The sequence below is a fragment of the Saimiri boliviensis genome, chromosome 11, assembly GCF_048565385.1.
Source record: "Saimiri boliviensis isolate mSaiBol1 chromosome 11, mSaiBol1.pri, whole genome shotgun sequence".
Lineage (NCBI taxonomy): Eukaryota > Metazoa > Chordata > Mammalia > Primates > Cebidae > Saimiri > Saimiri boliviensis.
This window is the reverse complement of record NC_133459.1, coordinates 1,204,026-1,229,832: the sequence shown is the minus strand read 5'-3', so window position 1 is coordinate 1,229,832 and position 25,807 is coordinate 1,204,026. Positions and strand designations below refer to the sequence as shown.

The following is a 25,807-nucleotide window of genomic DNA, read 5'->3' as shown; positions in this document are numbered from 1 at the left end:
CCCCACCTCTAACCCCCACACCACCATCATCACTGTGGCTGTCACCATCACCACCACCATCACCATCATCACCATCCACCCCACCTCTACCCCCACCATCACAGTGGTCACCGTCACCATCACCTTCACCACTGCCATCACCACTGTCATGAATGTCACCATCCATTCCCACCACCATCAGTCACTGTTACCATCACCGTCATCAACACTGTCACCATTTACCCACACCTCCCCCACCACCATCATTGTTGTTACCATCACCTTCACCACCACCGCCATCATCACTGTCATCACCATCTTCAACATCGTCAGTCATCACCACGACCATCACCAATGTCACCATCCACTCCACCTCCACCCCTACCACCACCGTCGCTGTCACCATCACGTTCACCACCGTTACCACCGCTGCCATCACTGTCAACACTACCACCATCACCACCGTCATCACCACAATCACCATCATCACCACCACCATCTCCACCACGATCACCAAAGCCACCAGCTCTGCTGGTGTGCTGGCCTCTGGCCTCCGGGCTTTGCGCTAACAGTTCTGGGAGGCAGGTATGATTTCCAGCTGGGACACAAAGAAACTGCGGTGGAGGGCTAAGCAGATTCTACCAGGTCCCACAGCTACTACGAGGCCTGGGACAAGCCCACACCCATCACCAAAGCACCGGCTCTAACCACAGGGCTGTCACCCTCCCAATTCACTCTGGAGTTCGGCAAAATGCTGCAAGGTCACGAAGGTCCTACAGCTTGGTCTCATCTTGACCCCAGGAAGTAAGGCTCCCAAGCCCTCCTAGGTCAACCCCTTGTCTCATCTTCAGGGTTAGAAAAATGACAATGAAAAAGATGCGTCCAAAATAGGCTGGAGTGCAGGGGTGCGATCACTGCTTACTGAAGCCTCGACCTCTGGGGCTCCGGGGATCCTCCCACCTGAGCCGGCTCGAGTGCAGGGGTGCGATTGTTAGGTAAAAGTAGCCCATCCCCATATCCGGGGCCCACATCCAGCAGGCCGCCTCTGGAGGTTGGTCTGCCCAGCAACAGGACTAGCCAATCGCTTTCCCGTGTCAGCCCGCCAAAACCCGGACACGCCCCGACAGCAGCCCGCCAAAACCTAGCCACAGGGCTCTTCCCTCTTCTTTGTTTAGCCTCCACCAATCATCTCCTCACTTTAGCCCGCCAAAGCTAACCCAACCCTTGCACACCACGATATTCCCACTCCGCCCATGTCCAACCTCCACCAATCACTCCACGACACCCCACCTACGCGGGCCCCCCTCCCTATAAAAACCCTCTCCGGCAGCTGCTGGGTGCAGCTCTTCCCTCTCCCGCTCGAGTTGCCCGCAAACCCCAATAAACCTGGACTCGGCTTAACAACTCCTCGCTCTCATTTGCTTTGGGAAGGGTCTCTGCGGGTCGCACAGCGATCACTGCTCACTGCAGCCTCGACCTCCGGGGCTCCATTGCTCCTCCCACCTCCAGGGGCTGAAAACCTGGTGGGTTGGCTGCGACTCTTCCACCCCTCCCGCAACAGCCCTCACCGGCAGCACCCACCCACTGTGGGCCTGCAGGGATGCGAGTGTTGGCATGAAGACCCTCACAGCCCTCAGCAAAACTGAGTGGACCCTCCTGGAGGCAGCGCTGCCGAGTTCAAGGCACACCCGGCTCTGTGTGGGGCCGGCGGAGCGCAACTGGTGGGAAGGGGCTTGCCAGCGACTCCCCGGGGAACAAGAGGCAGGCCTGGCCCCAGAGAGTGCAGTGTCTTTGTGGGGAGAAAGAAATTTCTAGAACCAACCATCCAGGCATTCAACAACTCCTGGAATCGGGCTCGTCTCGAAAGAGAACCCGGGTCCCCATCTCCGCATCCTGGTGCACAGGGGACGATTTCAAGGCAGGACAAAGCCGCAGCAGGGCCTCTTCCAAACGCCTCGTCAGCTCCCGCTCACTTGCTCCTCTCAGACTTCCCGTTCACGTTCCAGTGGGCTGGGGTGGGCTGCGAAGCGGCTGGGAATCGTCTTGTGCCGCCGCTGGCCAGCAGCAGGGCTGTCAGCAGGGCACCACACCTCTCAGGCCTCCGTTCCTCCGTGCATGGCATGGATGCTGGTGCCCGCTTGTGAGCTCAGCATCCAGGAATGAGGGGCCGCTGGACAGCCTGTGCACTACACACATGTGGCCTGCTGGGAGGGCGAGCAGAGGCCCAGCCCCAGCCCCAGCCCCAGCCCCAAGCCTGGCTGGTGGGGAGGGAGCCCCTCTGTGGCCCATGGGGGCTGGATAAGCACCCACCCAGCTGCCCTCTGTGCTGGCAGCACTTGGTGACAATGCATTCCTGCCACCCACACACTGGCCCTTTGTCTGCTCCTGAAAGACACAACCTGCATTCAGCTATAAAAGTGAAGCCAAAAATACAAGAAGCCAAGTCCATGAAGACGGTGAAACCGTCAGAGAAACGCCAGTCAAAGCCCCAGCTGCACGCTCGTTAGGATGGCGATCATCGCGCCGGGCGCGGTGGCTCAAGCCTGTAATCCCAGAACTTTGGGAGGCCGAGGCGGGTGGATCACGAGGTCGAGAGATCGAGACCATCCTGGTCAACATGGTGAAACCCCGTCTCTACTAAAAGTGCAAAAAATTAGCTGGGCATGGTGGCACGTGCCTGTAATCCCAGCTACTCAGGAGGCTGAGGCAGGAGAATTGCCTGAGCCCAGGAGGCGGAGGTTGCGGTGAGCCGAGATCGTGCCATTGCACTCCAGCCTGGGTAACAAGGGCAAAACTCCGTCTCAAAAAAAAAAAAAAAAAAAAAAGGATGGCAATCATCAAAGTGACACGTGTTGCTGAGGACCTGCAGAAACACGCCGTGTGCCACTGGCGGGGAGGTGACGTGGCACAGCTGTGTGGGAGACAGCCTGGCAAGTCCCCACTGGTTGAACACAGAATTACCACGCAACCAAGCAACTCCACTGCTAGGTCTGCACTGGATAGAACCAGAAATAGACTCAAACGGATTCTTGTATGTGAACTTTGCAGCAGCACCGCTCACAACGGCCAAGAGTGTGGACGCTGCAAATGCGCCTCAGCAGCTGCACGCACACACGTGGGGTACGCACCGTCCAGCGGGACAACATTACCCGCCAGGCAGAGTGCCCACCGTCCAGCGGGACATTACCCGCCAGGCAGAGGAAGGCCTGAGGCGGGCGGAGCGCCCACCGTCCAGTGGGACATTACCCGCCAGGCAGGGAGGAAGGCCTGAGGCGGGCGGAGTGCCCACCATTGAGTGGGACATTACCCGCCAGGCAGAGGAAGGCCTGAGGCGGGCGGAGTGCCCACCATCCAGTGGGATATTACCCGCCAGGCAGAGGAAGGCCTGAGGCGGGCGGAGTGCCCACCGTCCAGCGGGACATTACCCGCCAGGCAGGGAGGAAGGCCTGAGGCGGGTGGCCATGCGGGTGGCCCCTGAAGAAGCCAGACACCAAGCTCACAGAGACTCCGTTCTGTAAATTGCGCAGAAGTGGGAAGTCTGCAGAGGAAGAAGGCTGATCGGAGGTCACCGGAGCTGACGAAGAGGGGAAGCTGGGAGTGGGGAGGGGGTCTTCTTTTGGGGTGAGGGAAACGTTCTGCAATCAGCCCAAGGTGATAGGTGCCTAACACCATACCCAACGTTCGAAAAGCCACCTAACTGCACACTCTATTTCTTTATTTTATTTCTTTATTTTTTTAAGACAAGAGTCTCATTCTGTCATCCAGGCTGGAGTGCAGTGGCGTGATCTCAGCTCACTGCAACCTCCACCTCCCGGGTTCAAGAGATTCTCCTGTCTCAGCCTCTGAGTAGCTGGAATTACAAGTGTGCGCCACCACGCCTGGTGAATTTTTGTGTTTTTAGTGGAGTTGGGGTTTCATCATATTGGTCAGGCTGATCTTGAACTCCTGACCTCAAATGATCCACCCGTCTCAGCCCCAACAAGTGTTGGGATTACAGGCGTGCACCACTATGCCCGGGCGTAACTATACATTTTTAAATGGCAATTTCTATGTCATGTGTATTTTACTATAATTAAAAGAAAAAGGTCTATGAAGTCGGAATTAAGATTTCAAAGAATACGCCAGGAGCAGTGGCTCATGCCTGTTAATTCCAGCACTCTGGGAGGCCAAGGCCAGCAGAGTGCATGAGCACAGGAGTTTGAGACCAGCCTGGGCAACAGCGGAACCCCAACTCTACAAAAAACACAAAAATAGGCCGGGTGCGGTGCTCACACTTGTAATCCCAGCAATTTGCAAGGCCAAGGTGGGCAGATCACCGGTTCAGGAGTTTGAGACCAGGCTGGCCAACATAGTAAAAAACTGTCCCTACTAAAAATACAAAAAATTAGCTGGGCATGGTGGTGGGCACCTGTAATGAGGCAGGAGAATTGCTTGAACCTAGGAGGTGGAGTTTCCAGTGAGCCAAGCTCACGCCAATGCACTCCAGCCAGGGCAACAGTGTGAGACTCCATCTCAGAAAAAAAAAAAAAAAACCCCACAAAAACTAGCCAGGAGTGGTGGTGCACACCTGCAGTCCTGGTTCCCCTGGAGGCCAAGGTGGGAGGACCACTTGAGCTGGGGAGTCTGAAGCTACAGTGGGCTGTGATCAAGTCACTCCAGCCTGGGTGACAGAGTGAGACCCTGTTTCAAGGGGAAAAAAAAGATTTCAACAAATAAACATCTCCCCCAGAAACAGCTGATGTGGGAAGGTCTGCTATAAAGAGCCACGGCAGCTCAGCGCATCCCGAGAAGCTGGGGCCTCGTGCAGGACGGAGTGGGCAGAGCCGCTGGGCAGCTTCCTGTCCCGCCCCATCATCCACCCAGTTCAGCTCAACCCCAGATATTTCCTAATAAGGGTGACAACATCCTTGGAGACCAGGACCCCCACCTTCACCTTTCTAAGCTCAGACACACACATGCTCTGTGCCCACTCGTGGCTGCGGTGTGCAGTGCGCTAACCGCCGCACGGGCTCGCACATGCTGTGCCCACTCGTGGCTGCGGTGTGCAGTGCGCTGACCGCCGTACGGGCTCGCAGCCACCACAGAGTTGGCTGCGCTGTCCAGGTTTGTGGAGCACACACTGTGATGTCCACGCTACAGTGCAGTCGCCTAACCAGGCACTTGCCAGAACACATCCTGGGTGCGACACAATGCATGACTACTGATTTTGCACAAACTCCGTCAACATGAGGCTAGGGCTCTCGTGCACGATTAATTCCACTAAAGCCCAGAGTGGTCATTACAGCCTTTGACTGTCCTCTTCCCAAGGAGGTGGCCCCAGGGCAGCGCGTGTCCCATGAGAAGTGGCACCTACCCCAGGGTGGTGTGTCCTGGGACCCTGTGCCCAGTGAGAAGTGACATCTACCCCAGGGTGGCACATCCTGGGACCCCGAGCCCCATGAGAAGTGGCACCTACCCCAGGCAGCGTGCACAGGACCCTAAGCCCGTGAGAAGTGGCACCTACCCCGGGGGGCTGCATGTGTCCCGGGACCCCGTGCCCCACCAGAAGTGGCACCTACCCCAGGGCAGCATGTCCAGGACCCCGTGCCCCACGAAAAGTGGCACCTACCCCAGGCAGTGGTCTGGGACCCCGTGCCCCGTGAGAAGTGGCACCTACCCCAGGCAGTGGTCTGGGACCCCGTGCCCCATGAGAAGTGGCACCTACCCCAGGCAGCGGTCTGGGACCCCGTGCCCCGTGAGAAGTGGCACCTACCCCAGGTGGCATGTCTGGGACCCCGTGCCCTGTGAGAAGCGGCACCTACCCCAGGCAGTGGTCTGGGACCCCGTGCCCCGTGAGAAGTGGCACCTACCCCAGGTGGCGCGTCTGGGACCCCGTGCCCCGTGAGAAGTGGCACCTACCCCAGGTGGCGCGTCTGGGACCCCGTGCCCCGTGAGAAGTGGCACCTACCCCAGGTGGCGCGTCTGGGACCCCGTGCCCCGTGAGAAGTGGCACCTACCCCAGGTGGCGCGTCTGGGACCCCGTGCCCCGTGAGAAGTGGCACCTACCCCAGGTGGCGTGTCTGGGACCCCGTGCCCCGTGAGAAGTGGCACCTACCCCAGGCAGCAGTCTGGGACCCCGTGCCCCGTGAGAAGTGGCACCTACCTCGTCATCATGCACCAGCTCTTTCTTCACCACTTTCATGGCGTAAATTTGGTCGTTCTTCTTCAGCCGCACCAGGAGAACCTTGGCGTAGCTCCCGCGCCCGATGACTCTGATTAGGTCGAAGTCCTGCAGCCCGAGCCCCTGAGAGATTTTGATTCCATCCATACCATCGATAACTGGCTTAAGGTCCTACGGAGGGAGAACAAGGCCCCAGAAAGTGAGGGGGTTGCTCCAGGAGACTCAGAGGACCAGGCATCGTTCGCGTGGCCCCAACAGAGATCTGCTCCTCAGAGCTCAGAGCCCCACAACGCGAGCCTCAGCTCTGCGCCGCACAGATCCCACCCGCAAACTCCCATCTAAACTGGATCACAAAAGGTAAGAACTCAGGCCTTTGTGCTTCCGAGGAAGGCACCAGAAAGCCGAAAGCTTTTTCTGCAGCCCATGGCTCTGGTCACAGGCGCAGGTGGGAGGGACCCCCAGGCCCTCAGCCCTATCACTTGGGTTGAGATGGCCACAGGGACACGTGACCCAGGGCCGGGGCTCATCCTTCGCCACCAGGGCCCCTACTCAGGGGAAGGAAGGTTAAGCAAACGCAGCTAATGCCTGCCAAGAGCCGCCAGATCGGCAAGCACGAGTGATTAGAAATAATTATTAGAAACGAAAGTAGAAAGGCGCTCCAAGGAGGAACAGAAGGCTCTGCCTCCCGCCGCTCTACCTGGCAAGGATGTCGGGGTGGAGGAGGTAGCTAACTGGGAGGTGCTGTTCTGTGCAGCAAAATGGGTTCTGCTTTTTCTGAGACAGGGTCTTGCTCTGCTGCCCAGACTGAAGCGCAGGGGTGTGATCTCGGCTCACTGCAGCCTCCGTCTCCCAGCCTCAGGCGGTCCTCCCAACTCACCTCCCAAGCAGCTGGGACCACACACCCAAATCACCATGCCCAGCTAATTTATTTTTGTAGGAACAGGGTTTTGCTATGCTGCCTAGGCTGTTCTTGAACTCCCTGACCCAAGCGATCTGCCTGGCTCAGCCTCTCAAAACGTTGGGATTGGAGGTATGAGCCACCGAGCCTGGCCTTGGATTCTGCTTTCTAAGTGCCCCAGCCTCCCTCTAGACAGGATGGCCAGGCAGGAGCATGATCTGTGAGGGTGACACGTGCTGGGACTCTGGAAAGGTGTGCTTCGCTGGCGCAGCCCTTCCCTGGGTTTTATGAGCCGAGGCTGAGAGCGCAGCAAGCTTCTGTTCCCTCCTCAGGATTTATGGGGCAGAGATGGCCAGATATGAGGCTCAAATTGAGCCTGTTGACTCAAGCTGGGGAAGGACATGAAAGGTCATCAGAGGGTTTGCAGGGTGGCCGAATGAGGCAGCTTTGGGTGGTGGTGCATACACAACTTGATACAAGCTGCAGCTCAGAAGCCAGCGCACCGCCTGGGTGAAGAGGGTGCAGGGACACAGCTTGCCCCCAGTGTGTGGTCCCCAGAACGCCTTCGGGGACAGCTGCCTCCAGGGATTCATCAAGGATGTGCCTGAAGCAAGACCCAAGAATAAGGACTTCCTTCTAGACACCCCTCCGCTTCTGCTGTGAAGGTCAGCGGTGTCCCGGACCGAGTCTACTTCACATCTAGATTTCCACGGCTGTTCCGGAGAACGTCAGAAATGGTAGCGAGCTGCTTCACACTCACCTCGGAGTCGTCTTTGATGCTGTCATGTTTCCGGGATGAGGAAATGTAAGCAACTGGTGAGAGAGGAAGGAAGGAAGGGGCGTTACGGGTGCCGTCAGGAACACGCTGGCAACACAGCGACCCCTGGGCCTCGCTCCGCCGCAGGGAGGCGCTGCCCAGTGACTCTACACAGCAGCCGAGTCTGGCTCCAGTTTAGAGGCTTCTGAAAATGCAGTTTCCTGGGCCCCACCCAGACCTGCTGACTCTGACCAGGGGACCTGGAGATGTACATTTGTGACATACATCCCCAAGGGTGCATCAGCAGATAATTAGTCATCAGATTTTGGTGTCTGGAGAACGGGTGGGTGGGGGCAGGAGTGGATGGATGGAGGATGACTAGATGGGAGGATGAATGGACGCATGGACGGAAGATGGAAAAATGGAGAGGTGTGTGGACAACAGGTGGATGGGCGGAAGATGGCTGGAGGATGGCTGACTGAAGGCTGCCGGATGGCTAGGTGGGTGGATGGATGAGGTATGGAAGTATGTATGTTAGAGAATGGATGGATGGAGGATGGATGGATGGATGGAGGATGGATGGATGGATGGATGGAGGATGGATAGATGGAGGATGGATGGAGGATGGATGGATGGAGGATGGATGGATGGAGGATGGAGGATGAACGGATAGAGGATGGAGGATGGATGGATGGATGGAGGATGGATGGATGGATGGAGGATGAATGGATAGATGGATGAATGGATGGATGGAGGATGGATGGATGGAGGATGGAAGATGAATGGATGGATGGAGGATGGATGGATGGAGGATGGAAGATGAATGGATGGAGGATGGATGGATGGAGGATGGAAGATGAATGGATGGAGGATGGATGGATGGATGGAGGATGGATAGATGGAGGATGGAGGATGGATAGATGGATGATGGATGGAGGATGGATGGATGGAGGATGGAGGATGAACGGATAGAGGATGGAGGATGGATGGATGGATGGATGGAGGATGGATGGATGGATGGATGGAGGATGAATGGATAGATGGATGAATGGATGGATGGAGGATGGATGGAGGATGGATGGATGGAGGATGGAAGATGAATGGATGGAGGATGGATGGATGGATGATGGGTAGATGGAGGATGGAGGATGGATAGATGGAGGATGGATGGAGGATGGAGGATAGAGTATGGAGAATGGATGGATGCATGCACGCCTCAGGTATGGATATATATATGTACAGAGAATGGTGGGTGGAGGGCGGGTGGGCAGGCAGTTGTTTGTGAGGCAACTTTTCTGTGAGGCACTGAGTGCACTTGAGTCTTTTCTGTTCTGTGGTCTCATATGTCCTTCCAGGCTCCCAACAGGACAGAACTCACATGCGTCAAGTGAAAGTGAGGCTCTCGCACCTGGTGCGGTGGTGCAGGTCTGGAGGCCCAGAGCGGGGCTGTGCGTTCAACTGGTGTTTGAGATCTCTGAATGCTTCTTAGCATAAAAGCACCCCACCCCACCCCCAAACAAAACCTCATAAAACTCCAAGGACCGTGCCCCGGCCACGCTGTGTGCGTAGCAGCCGCCTCGCCAGCCTTTCTCCAGACAGGGCTCAGCTCTGTGCAGCAGCCAGGCTGTGGAAGTGCCCAGTGGTGGCCGCTGTGCTAAGTGCCTTTGAGAACCCCGGAGCTGGTGTATGGCAAGAGACTGCACCCCCAGGCTCCCACAACAGCGCCTCACGGAAGCATCCCTGTCCAGCAGCCTTCAGGGAGGGCCAGCGTGCCCTGCCCGTCTCTGCCGGGGATTGAGAGGCGGCCCTGGAGAGCCCTGTTCCCAGCCTCGGGGAAGGGTGGCCAGGCTTTCAGACAATGACCCCTGTAGAGGAGACGGGCCTGAGAAAGGACTTGTGGCCAGAGGCAGCTGTGAGCAGTGTTGTGAGGTTTTGTTTGGGTGAGGCAACGCCCAGGCTCCACCCAGCAGAAGGGAGCAGCACCTACTTCCATCTGTCTCCTCGGAAGGAAGGTCCGCGTCCTCGTTCTTGTCGTCTACTGGAGGTTCTTGGGAAGGCATGACAGAATCCTGGCAGAGAGACGGAGAGATGGCAGTGTGACTGGGTGCTGGAACAGCTTCTATAAACACTTTGTGACTTTTTGTAATTAAAAAACATTTTACAGACAAGGCCACACTTTGTCATCGTCCCGGCTGGAGTGCAGTGGCACAATCACGGCTCACTGCAGCTTCAACCTCCTGAGCCCAAGCAATCCTCCCGCCTCAGCTTGCAGAGTAGCTAGGACTACAGGTGTGCACCACCACACCCGGCTAATTTTTGTATTTTTTGTACAAATGGGGTCTCACCATGTTGCTCAGGCTGGTCTTGAACTCCTGGCCTCAAGTGATCCTCACACCCCAGACCCCAAACTTGGGATTACAGGTGTGGGCCACCGCATCTGCCCACTTCAAAACTTTCTATGATTTACGTATTTACATATTACAATGGGTATATTGTAACACAGTGTGTAAGAATGTAATTGTGGCAAGGCGTGGTGGCTCATGCCTGTAATCCAAGCACTTTTGAGGCTAACACGGGTGGATCACCTGCGGTCGGGAGTTCAAGACCAGCCTGACCAAGATGGTGAAATCCCATCTTAAAAAAAAAAAAAAGGCCGGGCGCGGTGGCTCAAGCCTGTAATCCCAGCACTTTGGGAGGCCGAGGCGGGTGGATCACAAGGTCGAGAGATCAAGACCATCCTGGTCAACATGGTGAAACCCCGTCTCTACTAAAAGTACAAAAAATTAGCTGGGCATGGTGGTGCGTGCCTGTAATCCCAGCTACTCAGGAGGCTGAGGCAGGAGAATTGCTTGAACCCAGGAGGCGGAGGTTGCGGTGAGCCGAGATCGCGCCATTGCACTCCAGCCTGGGTAACAAAAGCAAAACTCCGTCTCAAAAAAAAAAAAAAAAAAAAAAAAAAAAAGTAAAACAAAAAAAGAATATAATTGGTACTCTATCGCACCAAATCCGTGAAGAACAGAAACGTTACCTACGATTCTACAGACAGAGGCGACCACTCAGTACTGTAGGTCATGACCTTTCCAGCACGTGCTTCATAAACGGGACATTTTGCACAGTAAGTGGTAACCCCCCGTCCCAGTGCTGCATCTTGTCCGTAACCAGGCATCCGAGGGCCAACCTAAGGGCCTCTGGGTCCCGCCTGCAGATGAGTCACTATGGAGCCACCCCTGTGAGTGGTCAGTTGGGTGGCAGGCGCTGGCCTCCCTTCACCTCTAGCAGGCCACATCTGGGGTTGGTCTCTCATTTGCTTACGCTAAAGCAGACCTATGGGGTCAAAGGACATGGCAGGCTTTTCGGCAGATGCAGCTAAAGGACCCCTGGAAGGACTATGCCAAGGCATGTGTGGCCCCCATCCCTGTGCCTGGCGATCCTGGGGTGACACCCCTATCTGGACTCTGTCATTGTCCCGTAACAGAAGAGAGGGCACGTCACCCCCGAAAGCACCTTTCCTCCTATGCTGCAGCAAGATGCAGACAAGCCACCCTCCCCGACACACCACCTCCACACACTGCAGACAAGCCACCCTCCCTGGAAACCCCCCGCCTCGTACCTGCAGACAAGCCACCCTCCCTGGAGCGCCCTCCCCCCGCACACTGCAGACAAGCCACCCTCCCTGGACGCCCCCTCCCCCCGACCCCGCACACTGTAGACAAGCCACCCTCCCTGCCCCTCCCCCCGCACACTGTAGACAAGCCACCCTCCCTGGCCACTCCCCCCACACACTGCAGACAAGCCACCCTCCCTGGACACCTGCCCCCGCACACTGCAGACAAGCCACCTTTCCCGCACGCTGCAGCGGGCCCAGTGGGTTAATGCTCAGTCCAGGCCGAGGCCCCGGGGTTCAGTGAGACGCAGTGGGTCACACAGAAATCCCAGACACGGCCTGAGGACTCAGTAAGGCAAGGTCAACCAGGCCCCAAAAGGCCTGGATGCTTCAAGTGCAAACACTCAGGGACAGGGGAGGGAAGGTGCCGACCTCATCACAGGCTGGGCATGGCTTCCCAAGGAGGATGCCAGGGAGGGGCTCCAGACGTTCGGAGCCTCTTGGCGTGCCCAGTGCGACTGGGTCAGATCTGGCTCTCACCTCCATAGCCCCAAAAGCTGGTGCAGGACTGGAGTATGAATGAACCCTACCCCTGCCCCACTGAGCAGAGGGTGCCAGGGGCTCGTGGGGGCTCAGGAAGACGGTCCTACCCGAGACTGCCGCCTCGCCTCACGCTGCAGCCGGGAGACAGGACACACCACAGCCCCTCTTGAGGAACCCAGGGTCGCCAAGGTCAGCTTGGACGGTGGGCTGGCGGCCACACCCCGGCCCTGCCTGCGCTCCCCAGGGGCTCCTCAGCCCGGACACTCACCATATGCCTCCTGCAGGTCAGCGGGACGAGGCCGTGGCAGCGCTTATGGACCAGCAGTTTGCAGTTGATGCACCTGTAACCTTGCTTCGCGAGGCCCCATATCCTCTCACTGCACTGGCCGCAGTACGCTCTCTGCAGACAGGAACAGAACGTCAGGCCCAGGCCACGCGGAGGGGCCAGGCAGGGTCTTCCACACCTGTGCCTTCTCAAGAGAGGACACTGAGCCGGGCCACAGGTGGCCCCGGTCCCTTGTCCCTTTCAGGCGCCAGGCTGGCCAGAGCTCAGTAGTCCCCTCTTGGGTCCATGCCAAGGCTGGGGGAACCAACGGCCCCAAGAGGAGGCCTGGAACCTTGCTGTGTGTGAGGGGACGCAGGGGTGGTCCCACAGGCAGAAGTCCTCCCGTGTCCCCTCACATAGAGCAGGCGCTGCCTCAGGCAAGGCCCCCTGGCTTGCAGAGGCTGGGGGCTGCAGCTCCTGCCCTGCTCTGCGTACAGCGGCCTGGAGTCCTGTCTAGGGACCTGGGGTCCCGTCTATGGCTGAGCAGAGTGTGGGCGGTGCCCCCTGCTTGGTGTTCGTTCAGACACAACCTCCTCCCAACAGCCTCAGAGAAGGCAAACTCGGACTCATGAACATCTTGAACCGCTACATGGCAGCCTGCAATTATCTCAGTATTCTTTGTTCAGTATTTTTCAAGATTTAAAACGATCCTTCTTTATTCTTCATGGTTCTAAACAATTCAAAAATGACAGTGATTATCAGCTTGTTTGGTGTTGTTTTCATGAATGTTTAAACGTTACAAAAACTACGAAAACGAATGTTGTTGGGACCTGCCTGGGTGTTTGCTGCCTTGCCCAAGTGCCCGAAGGGGTCCTGGCAGTTTAGGGGCGCATCTGCACTGTCACCACGTACCCAGAGTCTCCAATTTAGATTTTTTCCAGACAACCTTTCATACACTTTTCCCTACTTTACCATTTTTCACGAATTTCCTTCCCATTAGACAGTATCCCTTCACTCTCGAGTTAGGAAGCAGGGACACACTGAACTGAATTCATGTGAAGACGCGGGGACCCTCAGCACATGCAGGCGTCAAGTGCAGCTGAGCAAACAGGGCCCATGCCCCGTATGGGACCCTTCTGCTATCAATAAGAGCCTGCTTGGGACACCAGCCCCTGGGGACTCTTCCCCACAGTGTGACTAGCACCTAGGACAGTGCCCAGCACACAGTGGGCACCAGGCAAGAAAACACGCACTCACCATCACTTTCAACTTCCGTAACAGGAAAATGAGCTGGCTGCACATCCTTGGCACATGCCACCTACATCAGCCCACCCATGGCAGAGCCAGGCCAGGACTGTGCACTCTATCTGAATGAGGGAGGGGGGAGGGGCATCCCACCCAAGACATCCAACTTGGGGCCAATCTAGCTTAATGCTGGCATCAGGAGTTTTGCCCCAGTCGGCACCTGCTGAATGCAGGGACCCTGGAGTGAAAGGAGGCGCTTCAGCCACTGGATGTGGGGACCCTGGAGTGAAAGGGTCACTTCGGCCGCTGGATGTGGGGACCCTGGAGTGAAAGGTCACTTTGGCTGTGCAGACCTGCTCCACCCTCCTGTTTCCACAGTGCAGAACACCAGCTTCCATTTCTAATGCCGTTATTTAAAAATCAAGGTTTTTTGGCCATAACGTGCCTAACGTTCTCGGCTTTCTCTTGGTCACCATTTAACATCTTACTCTGCAATACTAGGGTCCTATTTAAGACCAAATTCCCAGCCACCAGGTGTCTTTACCAATTAAGCAAGGTTGGTCGGGTGCAGTGGCTCATGCCTGTAATCCCAGCACTTTGCGGGAGGCCGAGGCAGGTCGATCACTTGAGGTGAGGAGTTCAAGCAAGCCTGGCCAACATGGCGAAACCCCATCTCTACTAAAATACAAAAATTAGCCGGGCATGGTGGCGGCACCTGTAATCCCAGCCGCTGAGGAGGCTGAGGCAGGAGAACTGCTCGAACCTGGGAAGCAGAGGTTGCAGTGAGCTGAGATCACGCCACTGCACTTCAGCCTGGCAGAGTGAGACTGTGTCTCAAAAAAAAAAAAAAAACAATCCCAAACAAACAAAAAAACTGACCAGGTTCCTTTCTGTGGGCAGCCACCCTTAGCTGGGGTCAGGCCAGGAGAACTGCTGCCAAGGGCAGCGTCGGTCTGTCGAGGGCTGCTGCCTGCCAGAGACCTCGTGTGTGCTTTGCAGGTGAGGCTGCCCAAGCTCTGTCAAAGGCTCTTGTTTCGAACCTACATTTCAATTAGCAACATTTCAAGAAACGTGACCTTAAGAAAATAAAACCTGAACTCCAAGTTTCCACTCCCAGAAACGTACAGGAATTCACAGCCTAATGGTAAAAATGTTTAAGTCTGTTTTACACGCTGCCAACTTGTTCCCTGCTCTTATTTTCTTTCTTCTTTTTTTCTGAGGCAGTCTTGCTCTGTCCCCAGGCTGGAGTGGAGTGGCATGATCTCGGCTCACTGCAACCTCTGCCTCCCGAGTTCAAGTGACTCTCCAGTCTCAGCCTCCCGAGTAGCTGGGATGATGGGCACCTGCTACCACACCCAGCTAATTTTTGTATTTTTAGTAGTGATGAGGTTTCACCATGTTGGCCAGGCTGGTCGTGAACTCCTGACCTCAGGTAATCTGCCTGACTTGACCTCCCAAAGTGCTGGGATTACAGGCATGAGCCACCGCACCCGGCCTCCCTGCTCATATTTTCAGTGCCCCATTTCCATGCTTTAGACACCACATGTTTACCTATTCTGCTGGTTGGAGCCCCCATCTGGGCTTTTGCCAGCTCGGGCCCAAGATAGCCTGCTTCCCACTGTGTTCTGTGGTTTTCAACTGCGAGCTCAGATGCCCGATTCATTTATCAGAGGGAATTCTTTGAGGCTGGCTTGAAGAGGAACTGTGGTGGCCTCTGCCAGCCACCTGAGGGCACTGCTTGGACCAAGCCTGACAGGCACTGCTGCTCCTGGGTGGCATCTTCTCACTTCCCTTCCCCACCCTCACCCTCTACAGCCTCTTCTTCTCCAGGGACCCAAGTGGTCACTCCTCTGTCCACTCATGGTAAAGGCCAAAGTCCTGGGCCGCCCATCCAGCTGTGGCACTGTGGCACTCGTGGCCTGTGTGCCACCAGCAGAGAGGGCTCTCTGTGCTACCACTCTCTGGGCCACCACTCGTGGCCTGTGTGCCACCAGCAGAGCTGTCCCTGTGGCACTCGTGGCCTGTGTGCCACCAGCAGAGGCGGCTCTCCAGCAGCCACAGCTCAGAGACGTGGTCCACCATGGTTTATACCTCACATGATGGAGTGGTTTGTTCACAGCAAAGGGAGCAGTTAACTCCAGACACGATTCCCACTCTTGCTTGTAAAAACAACGCTGAGCTGATCTTCCCCAAACACAAATCTCCCAATGACGAGCGATTTCTTTGAAGAGAGGCCGCACATTTCCTGTGTGATTTCCAGAGAGTAGGGTCCGTGTCTACCTCACATCCCCAGGGTTGGCAGACCCCATGACAGCAACCCTAGGCTTTAATTACTTGTAACATCTTCGATACTGACAGAGGAAACGTCATGTGTTTCCTCGGTCACCTGTGGTCAAGCTGTCCTCATCTATAAACCATCGGTCTTCTTTCATCAGTCGCTCACACCCGTGCTCAGCTCCTCAGTCCCAGCATCCACCAAAGCCCTTGTGTACGAGCTCTTCAATCCGAAGTGTGAGTTGCTCGGATCTCTTCTGGGTTTTACGTGCTACAAACACTTTTCCTGTGAGTTTTTTTGGACATAATTTGGAAAGTAAAAAAATCGAGAGGTCCGTGTGGCTGAGTGAGACCCTCTGGCCCTCACTGCCAAGTTCTGCTGCAGAGATCTGTGCGGCTTCTAGGTTTATCTTTTGTTTATTTGAGACGTAGTCTCACTCTGTCACCCAGCGGCACAATGTCAGCTCACTGTAACCCTCACCGCCTGGGTTCAAGCGATTCTCCTGCATCAGACTCCTGAGGAGCTGGGATTACAGGCACACAGCACCACAACTAACTTCCGTATTTGTAGTGGAGATGGGGTTTCACCATGCTGGCCAGGTGGATCTCGAACTCCTGGCTTTAAGCGATCCACTCACCTCGGCCACCCAAAGTTTTGTGATTATAGGTGTGAGCCACCTTGCCGGGCCCAATTTTTTTTAACTTCAATCCACATGCAGGTTTACCGTGATGGGAGCCAGCAGCCTGGATTTCTGCCCACCTCCCCGCTCCGCACCCCGTTCTGGGGCCAATAATTAACCAATTGCCTCCTCAGGATTTACTGGGGGATCCCCTCCCACCTCCTCTACAGGACGTGCCCGGCCCCAGGAGCCCAGGGCCAGCTCCGACCCAGCAGCTCTGTCCCACTGAGTGGGCTTCCCTGTCCCCCAGCACCGTCCCTCACAGGGAGGAGGCAGCCCCTCCTCACCTCCGCCTCCAGAGCCTCGCTGGCTCTCTGCCTTTGGCTCCCCACTGAGCGCTTCCTTCTATGGTCCAAGGACAGTCATTTCAAGTCCATACAAAGACCCAGGCAGGGAGCCCCAGTCCCAAGCGACTGACACCCACTCTTTCATCCTCAGCTCACCAACAAAGGGCATGGAAAAGTCCTCCCGGGTGCTTGTTCCCCTTTAAGTCTTGCTGATTCACACAAAACCGAACGCGTCCCTCCTGAAATGCCCCTTTTAAGTGACAGTGGAGGTGATCTGAGCGGTCCTGCAATTAACACGAAGTGAGCGCCACACGGAGCAGCTCTGAGGTCTGGGCAGAGAACATCACTGGCAGGAGGGGAGATCAGAGCCCGGGCACAATCGAGGGGAACGGGGCGGGCTGAGCCGCAGGGCAGCTGCCCTCCCTGCTGCAGGCTTTTGCCCCATGTCGCCCCAGCCTCTGTGTTTGTGAAACTGGCTTGTCCATGCGCCCGGGAGGGCTGCACTTCCACAGCAGAGCAGGGCTGCGGTGGGTCCACCTGCCACCCACTTCTCCAGTGTCCAGAAAGAAAAGCTTTTGCTCCTGGCAGTGGGGAGAGTCACTTATGGTCTGCACCGGCCATCGGCAGAACAGACTTTTCTCCTAAAAGCTGCTCGATCAAAGGCCAGCACCCTGCGCTGCCTGGAGCCCTGGCCCGTGTCACTGGGTGGGCAGGGTTCACTCAGGCCACGTGCAACAGGAGGAGGCTGAGTGGTTTCTCTGTAAGCCTGGGAACAATGCTGTGTGCAGATCCCAGAGGTTGTGGGGGAAGGAGCTCGCAGTGCTGTGGCACCGTGGTGGGTAATGTCACCTAGAGAACTGGTGACATACTGCTTCCAGGTGTGTCTGAGGGTGCCACCAGGAGACTGACATTTGAGTCAGTGGACTGGAACAGCAAGACCCACCCTCAGTGTGGGTGGGCACCGTCTAGTCACAGTTGGGGGCTAGAAGTGTGGCCACCTCCAGCCACACTCTCCTGAAGCAGGAGCACGCGGAAGCGGGCGGGAGGAGCGGCCTGCTGAGTCTCCGGCTCTCACGGTTCCCCTGTGCTGGATGCTTCCTGCCATGCGTCCTGCCCTTGGACGTCAGACTGCAGGTTCTTCAGCGTCTGGACTCTGGGACTTACACCAGTGGTTTGCTGGGGTGTTCTGGGGCCTGCAGTGTTGACTTCCCTGCTTTTGAGGCTTTTGGACTCGGAATGAGCCACCGCTGACTTCCTTCTTCCCCAGCCTGCCAGACAGCCTATCGTGGGACTTCGCCTTGTCTCCCCAATAAACTCCTTTCACGTATACCCATCCCATCGCTTCTGTCCCTCTGGAGAGCCCTGACTAATAAAGGTACCTTTGCCCCGGACTTCTGGCCCCCAACTGCTGGACGGCAAGTTTCTGTGATTTAAGCCGCCAGTTAGTGGTGCTCTGTTCTGCAGCCCTGGGAAGCTCACACTGTGTGTCCTCAGAGAAGGCGGCCAGGGTGGACTGGGGTGCCGACAGATCTCCATGCTGCAACCCTCCCTGGTACTATTCTCCACAGACACCCCCAATGTGGCCACCTCCAGCCACACTCTCCTGAGTGCCAGCCTGGGCCAGGCTGCCTGTTCACCCACACCCACTTGCCCTAAGCACACAGCCACCTAGGCTCTTCACATGCTGGTGTCCCCAACCTCATCCTCAGGGCCTCCTGGACACTGGCAGAACTCTCCCGTGCCTGCCACACTCTTGGTACTACGGGCATCTCCTCTGCACTGACCTCCCGGGCAGTGTGATCAGATGCCTCCTCCTCCAGGAAGTCCTCTCGGCTCTCCGGGCAATGCCGAGGCCTTCCCAGCACCGGCCTGCTCATCTCCTGGAGGCTAGTTCCCTCCACACTCCACTTCAGTCACTCAGGAGCTCATCGTGCATCTCTGCCTGGGTCAGCCCAAAGAGGGATGGAGTCCAGACCCACTCTTGCCACATGATGGGGACCGCACAAACAGTGGGGAGGCGTGGCTCACATGCACAGAACTGCCTGGTAGTCTAGAGGGCTGACCATGGGAGTAGAAAGAGGGGCAGGTGACCTGAGGGCACTCCGGGAGATGGAGGGGCCAGATGCCCAGTGGAGGCTGACATGTGAGACCACGTGGCAGGTGGGCGTGGAATGCAAAGGTAACCCCAGGGCCACCACTCCTGACAACCGGGCAGCCTCCACGAAGCTCTCTCACAGCGACATGTCCGTGAACCCTCCTGCCACTGAGCATAGGGAGGGTGGGGTGGAGACAGAGGAAGCAGCGAGGCTGGGACTGAACCAGCACGCAGCAGCCTCAGTGCCTCACTGGGCTGGAGACGGCTGGGCTGGCAGCCGCCTGTCATGGGGACAGACTGCAGGAGGCACAGGGCTGACTGGGCGGTGGCATGTGAGGGGCCGTGGGGTGCTCTGTGTGGAATCCCACAGTGGGGACAGGCCCTGTACACTTCCACGCACCCCCAAGTCAGTCCCCGTGTGGGACAAACTCCAACGACAGCAAGGCACCACAGACACCTCGCCTTCCACTGTGAAATGGAACAATTACAAAAGCATCTGAATCACCCATTCAGTAGGAACTAGAAAAACAGCACGACGAGGAATAAGGGAAGTCACCTAAGCATCCTACGTAAAGGGCCCCTGTGGGTGGCCGGTTGAAAGACAGAGGGCCAAGCAGGGATGGCGGCTGAAGGAGCTTCCGGGGCTCCCGGAGACCCTTGCCGCCGACAGGAAACCCTGTGTGCAGCCAGGAACATGTACCTGGCACTTCATGTGGAGTGTGGCCACCCTACTCTGGATGCAGGCAGGCTGGGGCCTCAGGCCAGTGACTGTGCTCTGAGCCCTGGTAAGAGTCACACAGCCAGGCAGACGCAGACGCCATTCACTGGGCAGCCTCCATGCAGGGAAAGGCCCAGAGGGCACTTCCCGCCTCAGACAGCCCTAGCCAAGGCCCCATCCTGCACCAGAGAAAGCATTTCTGTAACCCTGCCCTCAGGCACCAAAAAGAGCCCAGCCTGGGCTCAGCAGGACGTGCCTCCCCTCCTCTCTCTCTGCTTTTAAAGGTAACAAAAGGCCCCTTGAGGGACCAGCCCCAGGACACTCACCCTGTTAAAGCGCTTGGCTTGGAAGAGATGGCCGTTGGCACGGTACAGCTTTCTCCATCTTCTGGCTCCCCGGCGGTAGATGGATTCTGGAAGGGACAAGAGAAAGGCATAAAGAAACAGGTCTCGGCCACAAGCCCACACAGGGTGCCGCCGGGACAGGCCACTCGGTGGTGGCCGAAACGTCCTCCCAGGCTGGGAAGGCAGGGCTGGAACGACGGCCTCCAGGGGCCTCTCTCTGCCTCTCCTCACATGATCCTCACGGTGTCATGGCCTCAGTGGCTGCGGACAGTGGCCCAGGTGAGGACGGAGCTGGGGTCCTTACGGCGGCTCACTGACTGCGGAACCGTGAAGTCGCCCCAGGCCAGCACAGGCTGGCCCGTATGCCCTCCGCCTGTTTTCCTCTCCACCCCCCTTCTCCCCAGGCGGCCCCAAGAAAAACAGGCCTTTTTTCTACACAGGGACAGTTCAAATGGGCCTCGATATTTACACATGACTGTCAGAGGAGGGAGAGTGGACGGCAAGCTGGGGCCTGAGCCAGCCTAAGACACAGAGCGCCGCTGACTTCAGCAACTCGCCAGACTCAGGCGGCGCGAGGCCCGGGCTCCCCAGTCAGGTTTCCTTTAACCTAATAAATCTCAGGGCAGGAGAGCCAAGCCCCACTGCCTACTCGTTTCCATTCGCAAGTTACCAGAAACATCACCGTTCTAACCCGCATCTGACAGTCGGCCCACGCGGACCGCGCTGCTTCCGAAAAGCGCGTAACCAGAAGGCTGGTCTCGTCCCTGCTTGTAACCGGGTCTCCCTTCGCGCCTCCAAAACACTTTGAAACGAATGTGCGTGTAAACAGAATCTTCAGAAACACATACAACGGGCGGCTTTGTGCTTTTATAAAATTCCATCATAAAAGCGACTTTCATGACCCGAATGAGAGTGCCACGAACACACCGAAGTGTAAACTGCAAGGGAATGTTTTTAAAACAAGCGAATGACTAGCTCTGGCTGGAAACCGCTGGAACCAGGTCACACGGAGGGGAAACCTGCTCCTCTTCCTCTAAACGGGAGATTCAGCGCGAAACCCGAAGTCGCCGGTCCTCGGGCGCGCGGGGGCACTAGGCCCACGTGGCCCTCCGCAGCAGGGGTCCCGACGCCCCGGGCACAGGGCGGCATCGACAGAGGCCTGGCGACACAGGCGCGACTCGCAGAGACCGGAGGGCAGGCTGGGCCGTGCAGCCTGTGCCCCTTCCGCCCTCCACCCACCTGGCGCCAGGCCTGGGCTCCGCACGAGGCGCAGCCCCGGAAGCGGCCACTGTCAGCCCCGAGGAGGTCGGGTGAGCCCCCACGTGGCTCTGCCCACGACGTCTTGCCCTGACCAGCCCACGGCAGGTCCGGCTCCACGTGTCCGCAGGTCTGACCGTCCCCTCGGGAGGCGCCCGTGCCCCGCCAACCGTCTCTGAAAAGAGAGAACCGTGTGGAGCGGAGGAGACAGGCGCTGCGGGCCACAGAGGCGAGGTCGCGCAGCCGGGGGGCGGAGCCGAAGGCGGCACGCACGGCCAGGGGGCGGAGCCGAAGGCGGCACGCACGGCCAGGGGGCGGAGCCGAAGGCGGCACGCACAACCGGAGGCGGAGCCGAAGGCGGCACGCACAGCCGGGGACGGAGCCGAAGGCGGCACGCACAGCCGGGGACGGAGCCGAAGGCGGCACGCACAGCCAGGGGGCGGAGCCGAAGGCGGCACGCACAGCCGGGGGCGGAGCCGAAGGCGGCACGCACAGCCGGGGACGGAGCCGAAGGCGGCACGCACAGCCGGGGACGGAGCCGAAGGCGGCACGCACAGCCGGGGGGCGGAGCCGAAGGCGGCACGCACAGCCGGGGGGCGGAGCCGAAGGCGGCACGCACAGCCGGGGACGGAGCCGAAGGCGGCACGCACAGCCTGGGGACGGAGCCGAAGGCGGAACGCACAGCCTGGGGGCGGAGCCGAAGGCGGCACGCACAGCCAGGGGGCGGAGCCGAAGGCGGCACGCACAGTCGGGGGCGGAGCCGAAGGCGGCACGCACAGCCGGGGACGGAGCCGAAGGCGGCACGCACAGCCGGGGGGCGGAGCCGAAGGCGGCACGCACAGCCGGGGGGCGGAGCCGAAGGCGGCACGCACAGCCGGGGACGGAGCCGAAGGCGGCACGCACAGCCTGGGGACGGAGCCGAAGGCGGAACGCACAGCCTGGGGGCGGAGCCGAAGGCGGGACGCACAGCCGGGGGCGAAGCCAGAGGCGGCACGCACAACCTGGGGGCGGAGCCGAAAGCGACACGCACAGCCGGGGGCGGAGCTGAAGGCGGCACGCACAGCCAGGGGCGGAGCCGAAGGCGGCACGCACAACCTGGGGGCGGAGCCAAAGGCGGTACGCACAGCCGGGGGCGAAGCCGAAGGCGGAACGCACGGCCTGGGGGCGGAGCCGAAGGCGGAACGCACGGCCTGGGGGCGGAGCCGAAGGCGGGACGCACAGCCGGGGGCGAAGCCGGAGGCGGGACGCACAGCTTGGGGGCGGAGCCGAAGGCGGCACGCACAGCCAGGGGTGGAGCCTAAGGCGGCACGCACAGCCGGGGGGCGGAGCCAAAGGCGGCACGCACAGCTGGGGCGGAGCCGAAGGCGGGATGCACAGCTGGGGGCGGAGCCGAGGGACGAACATGCATCCGGGTGCGGAGCTGAGGGTGGGATGCACAGCCGGGGGCGGAGCCGAGGGTCGAACATGCAGCCGGGGGCGGAGCTGAGGGTGGGATGCACAGCCGGGGGCGGAGCCGAGGGTCGAACATGCAGCCGGGGGCGGAGCTGAGGGTGGGATGCACAGCCGGGGGCGGAGCCGAGGGTCGAACATGCAGCCGGGGGCGGAGCTGAGGGTGGGATGCACAGCCGGGGGCGGAGCCGAGGGTCGAACACGCAGCCAGGGGCGGAGCCGAGGGCCGGACGCACAGCTCGGGGACAGCAGAGGGCTGTACACACACAGCCTGGGGGTGGTGCCAAGGGGCGGGGCCATGGCCGAGGGGCGGAGCGGAGGGACGGACACACAGCTCTGTACCTAGCAGGCCGGACGAGGACACGTGGGACCCACCCCCAGTGCCCCTGGGAAATTCTGAAAATGCGCCAACTGGACACCTTCAGGTTCAATCAGTAAAGAGACTCAGTGATGTCCTAGTAGATGCCAGGCTCATCAGGCAGCCCCCAGCAGGGTGAACAAACTCTCCCAGGGGCCACAGCACACAGCCTGGCGTCCCCAGTCCCCACCGGGGCGAACTCAAGTGTCCCCGTCCTTCCTTGTCCGGGAGCCCACGTGTCTCCGTGTCCTGGCTCACGGCCCTGCTGCTCTGTGAATTCCTCAGACTTCCCTTGTTTTCTGGCTGTGACAGTTCTGAGTGCAGGCCGGGTGCCTGCAGGACGCCCCTCCGTTGGGACTGGCCTGATGTTTGTCTCAAGGCGAGACTGCTCTCAGAGCCTCCTTAGCTTCTGAGTCAAAGCAGCACCTTCCTTGAAAAATCCACATTCCTACCTTTTGGGGGGATTCTGCAACTGCCAAAATAAGCAACCACGAAAACCCCCCCAACTCTCTAACTTCAGACAACTGACTAGAAGGTTCCCCAAGTACAGGGGGCCTGGACACACGGGCTGGCAGCCATTCTGCCTTTCTAGGTCTGCAGATGGGGATGCTGGGGGGACCTGGCAGGCCTTGCCCCTCAAAGGTCACAGTCGCATCTTCAGCGTTTGGGTTTCTGTCTGGAAAGTGACAGGCCTATTCCTGACCTAAGCAACAGTCAGCGCTGTGAAAAGAAGAAGGGCACGCGGGCACTCAGCCCATCCGGGGAGCACGCTCTGAGAATAGCCCCTGGCCCCCAGGTTCCACTTCGAGGAGGCTGTGGGCCCAGCACTGCGCAGCCCCCTGGCCACCTCTGTGGAAAAGGGTCCCAAAGACAAGCCCAGGTTAGCAGGAGCCCCTTCAGGGGTGTGTCTGGACACAGCCTGGGGTCTCCCACAATGCACCCCACACAGTGGATGGCACAGCCGCGTGGGTCAGGCTGAGCACTGACTGTGGCAGGAGAGACCTGGCTCTAGAATCAGAGCTGGCTCAATGTCACATGCCCACTGGGGACCCCATCCTGCCACCTCTCTGGGTGCCAGGCTCCACTGAGGCAAATAGGGAACAAAATTGTGGGGAACACAAGGGCCACTACCCCTCTTTCAGCCTTAACTCTGACAATCTCAAGGGGCTCTGTGAGTTCCTTTGAGATTCTATAATTAGGACAGCCACAGGAATTCTGAGGAGCTCAGTTTCCATGGCGATCTCGCGCTTTGCGCGCTGTCAAGACGTAGAAAACACATTTTAACACGCTAAGCTTGGAGCAGCAGGCTGGGACAGGTGACAGCCCTGGGGTGTGGGGGCGGTAAGGGAGGGGCCGCGTCCCTGGCAGCAGGTCAGGGGGCACTTGAGGCCTCCCTGTTCCCTGGACACGGCCCTGCTACTGGGGTGACCAGCACAGCCCAAAGCAATGCCACAGGACAGTGACCAGGAAGACGGGACAGTGAGGTACCCTTGGGACCCGGGGTCCCCAGAAGCCGGGGTGTAGCTGTCACCAAGGGTGCGGGTAAAATGGGCAATGCCACCTCCAGATTCTGCGTCTTCCCTGGGCAGAGACTTCCACTGGATTCTGAGCTCCCAGAGCACGGGGCGGCCTGCCTTCCTGTCCAGGCCTCCACAGCACAGTCACCTGCCAGCATGTCCTGGGCAAATCAAGACATGAGAGTAGCAGCGACCGCAAATGCATGTCCAGAGCTACGGTGTCCCAGCGCTGCACATGGCCCAGACGCTGGAGTTCGGGGTTTGGGATGGGACTCCCCACTTTGCCTGGCTCAGCCTGGTTGCCCATCAGTCCACAAACTGACCTGTGCCCTCTATGGTGGGCACTGGGCCACCCTGGCAGGCTACTGTCAGGAACAACAGGGCACACGGACGCAGAGTCCTAAAAATCCACCAAAAGCGGCAGGAAAACGCCATTTGCCTGTTTACTGACGCGGAGCCCCCGAGCCTCGGCTACCCCTGCACCAGGGTTCCCGCCGCCTTCCCGGCCGGAGCGCCCCCAGCAGAGCTGCCTGACCATCGGTCCTTCCTTCCTTCTGCACTGGAGAGCGCCGGCCATGCAGGCACTGCCAGAGGGGCGGAGGGCGGTGGGAGACAGGACGTGGCGTGGTGGGATGGGCCAGCAAGACCAGAGGGTGAAGAGACACAGGGAGGAGCACCCGAGGACCCGGGTGGCCCCAGAGCGGGGGCGGGGCGGTGGAGGCGCAGCCCCTCCGAGGGACCCGCCCGGATGGCAAGCCTGCAACTCAAACTTCCCATTTCTAACCAGGATCTATTTCCCAGCTGAAAATGCGATGGAGAACATGCTATGCTTTTAACGGGGACTGAAGAATAACACAAAGCCATAGAAGCAGATGTGGAAAAAGGTTTCAGGCACCGCTGTGGTGGGGATTGGATGGCTGCCTGGGGCACAGGGTCTGTTTCGGGGGCGGGCAGCCACCGCCCAGGCCCCCACAGAGGCAACCACTTCCTACTTCCTAAAGCCACTAAGCGCAACCACACGGCACAGAAGAACTTGAGAGACAGAAGAGGCACAGCCGAGGCTGAGTTGGGCGAACAGGCGGCCGAGCTCTGCTGACTTCTGTCCTCTCACATCCAGGCATGTGGGACACCCAGACCCCTGGGAACAGGCAGAGCCTGGCCCTGTGAGCGCCAGGGCCATTTGGTGTGGCACAACGAGTATCATGGTGGTGGTGATACAGGGGACAGGCAGGTGGATGCGGGTCCCAGGAGGGATGGGTGGGCATGTCCCTGGGACGATGCAGCAGTAGGGGGGCTCCAGGTGGTGGCGACCCTCGGGGAGGTGACCCCAGGTGAGGGGCGGGTGACAAGCCTGGGCCAGTCTCACAGTCCAAGCCT

At 58.7% G+C, this 25,807-nt stretch overlaps 1 protein-coding gene across 10 annotated transcripts in view; it reads right to left on the bottom strand.

Moving 5' to 3' along the window:
- The window catches only part of PRKCZ (protein kinase C zeta), a 124,640-nt gene that overhangs the window by 30,864 nt on the left and 67,969 nt on the right, over positions 1 to 25,807 (bottom strand). For 9 of the 10 annotated variants that reach the window (XM_039473470.2, XM_039473469.2, XM_074379939.1 and 6 more), the window contains 5 exons: positions 19,832 to 19,917; positions 12,210 to 12,341; positions 9,782 to 9,863; positions 7,798 to 7,850; positions 6,122 to 6,310 (listed from right to left, as the gene is read on the bottom strand). In XM_039473470.2, the coding sequence (XP_039329404.2) occupies positions 6,122 to 6,310; positions 7,798 to 7,850; positions 9,782 to 9,863; positions 12,210 to 12,341; positions 19,832 to 19,917 (542 nt within the window). Of the gene's footprint in view, positions 1 to 6,121; positions 6,311 to 7,797; positions 7,851 to 9,781; positions 9,864 to 12,209; positions 12,342 to 19,831; positions 19,918 to 21,088; positions 21,108 to 25,807 lie in introns of those variants that run through there. The other variant, XM_010350337.3, reaches the window with a different exon arrangement.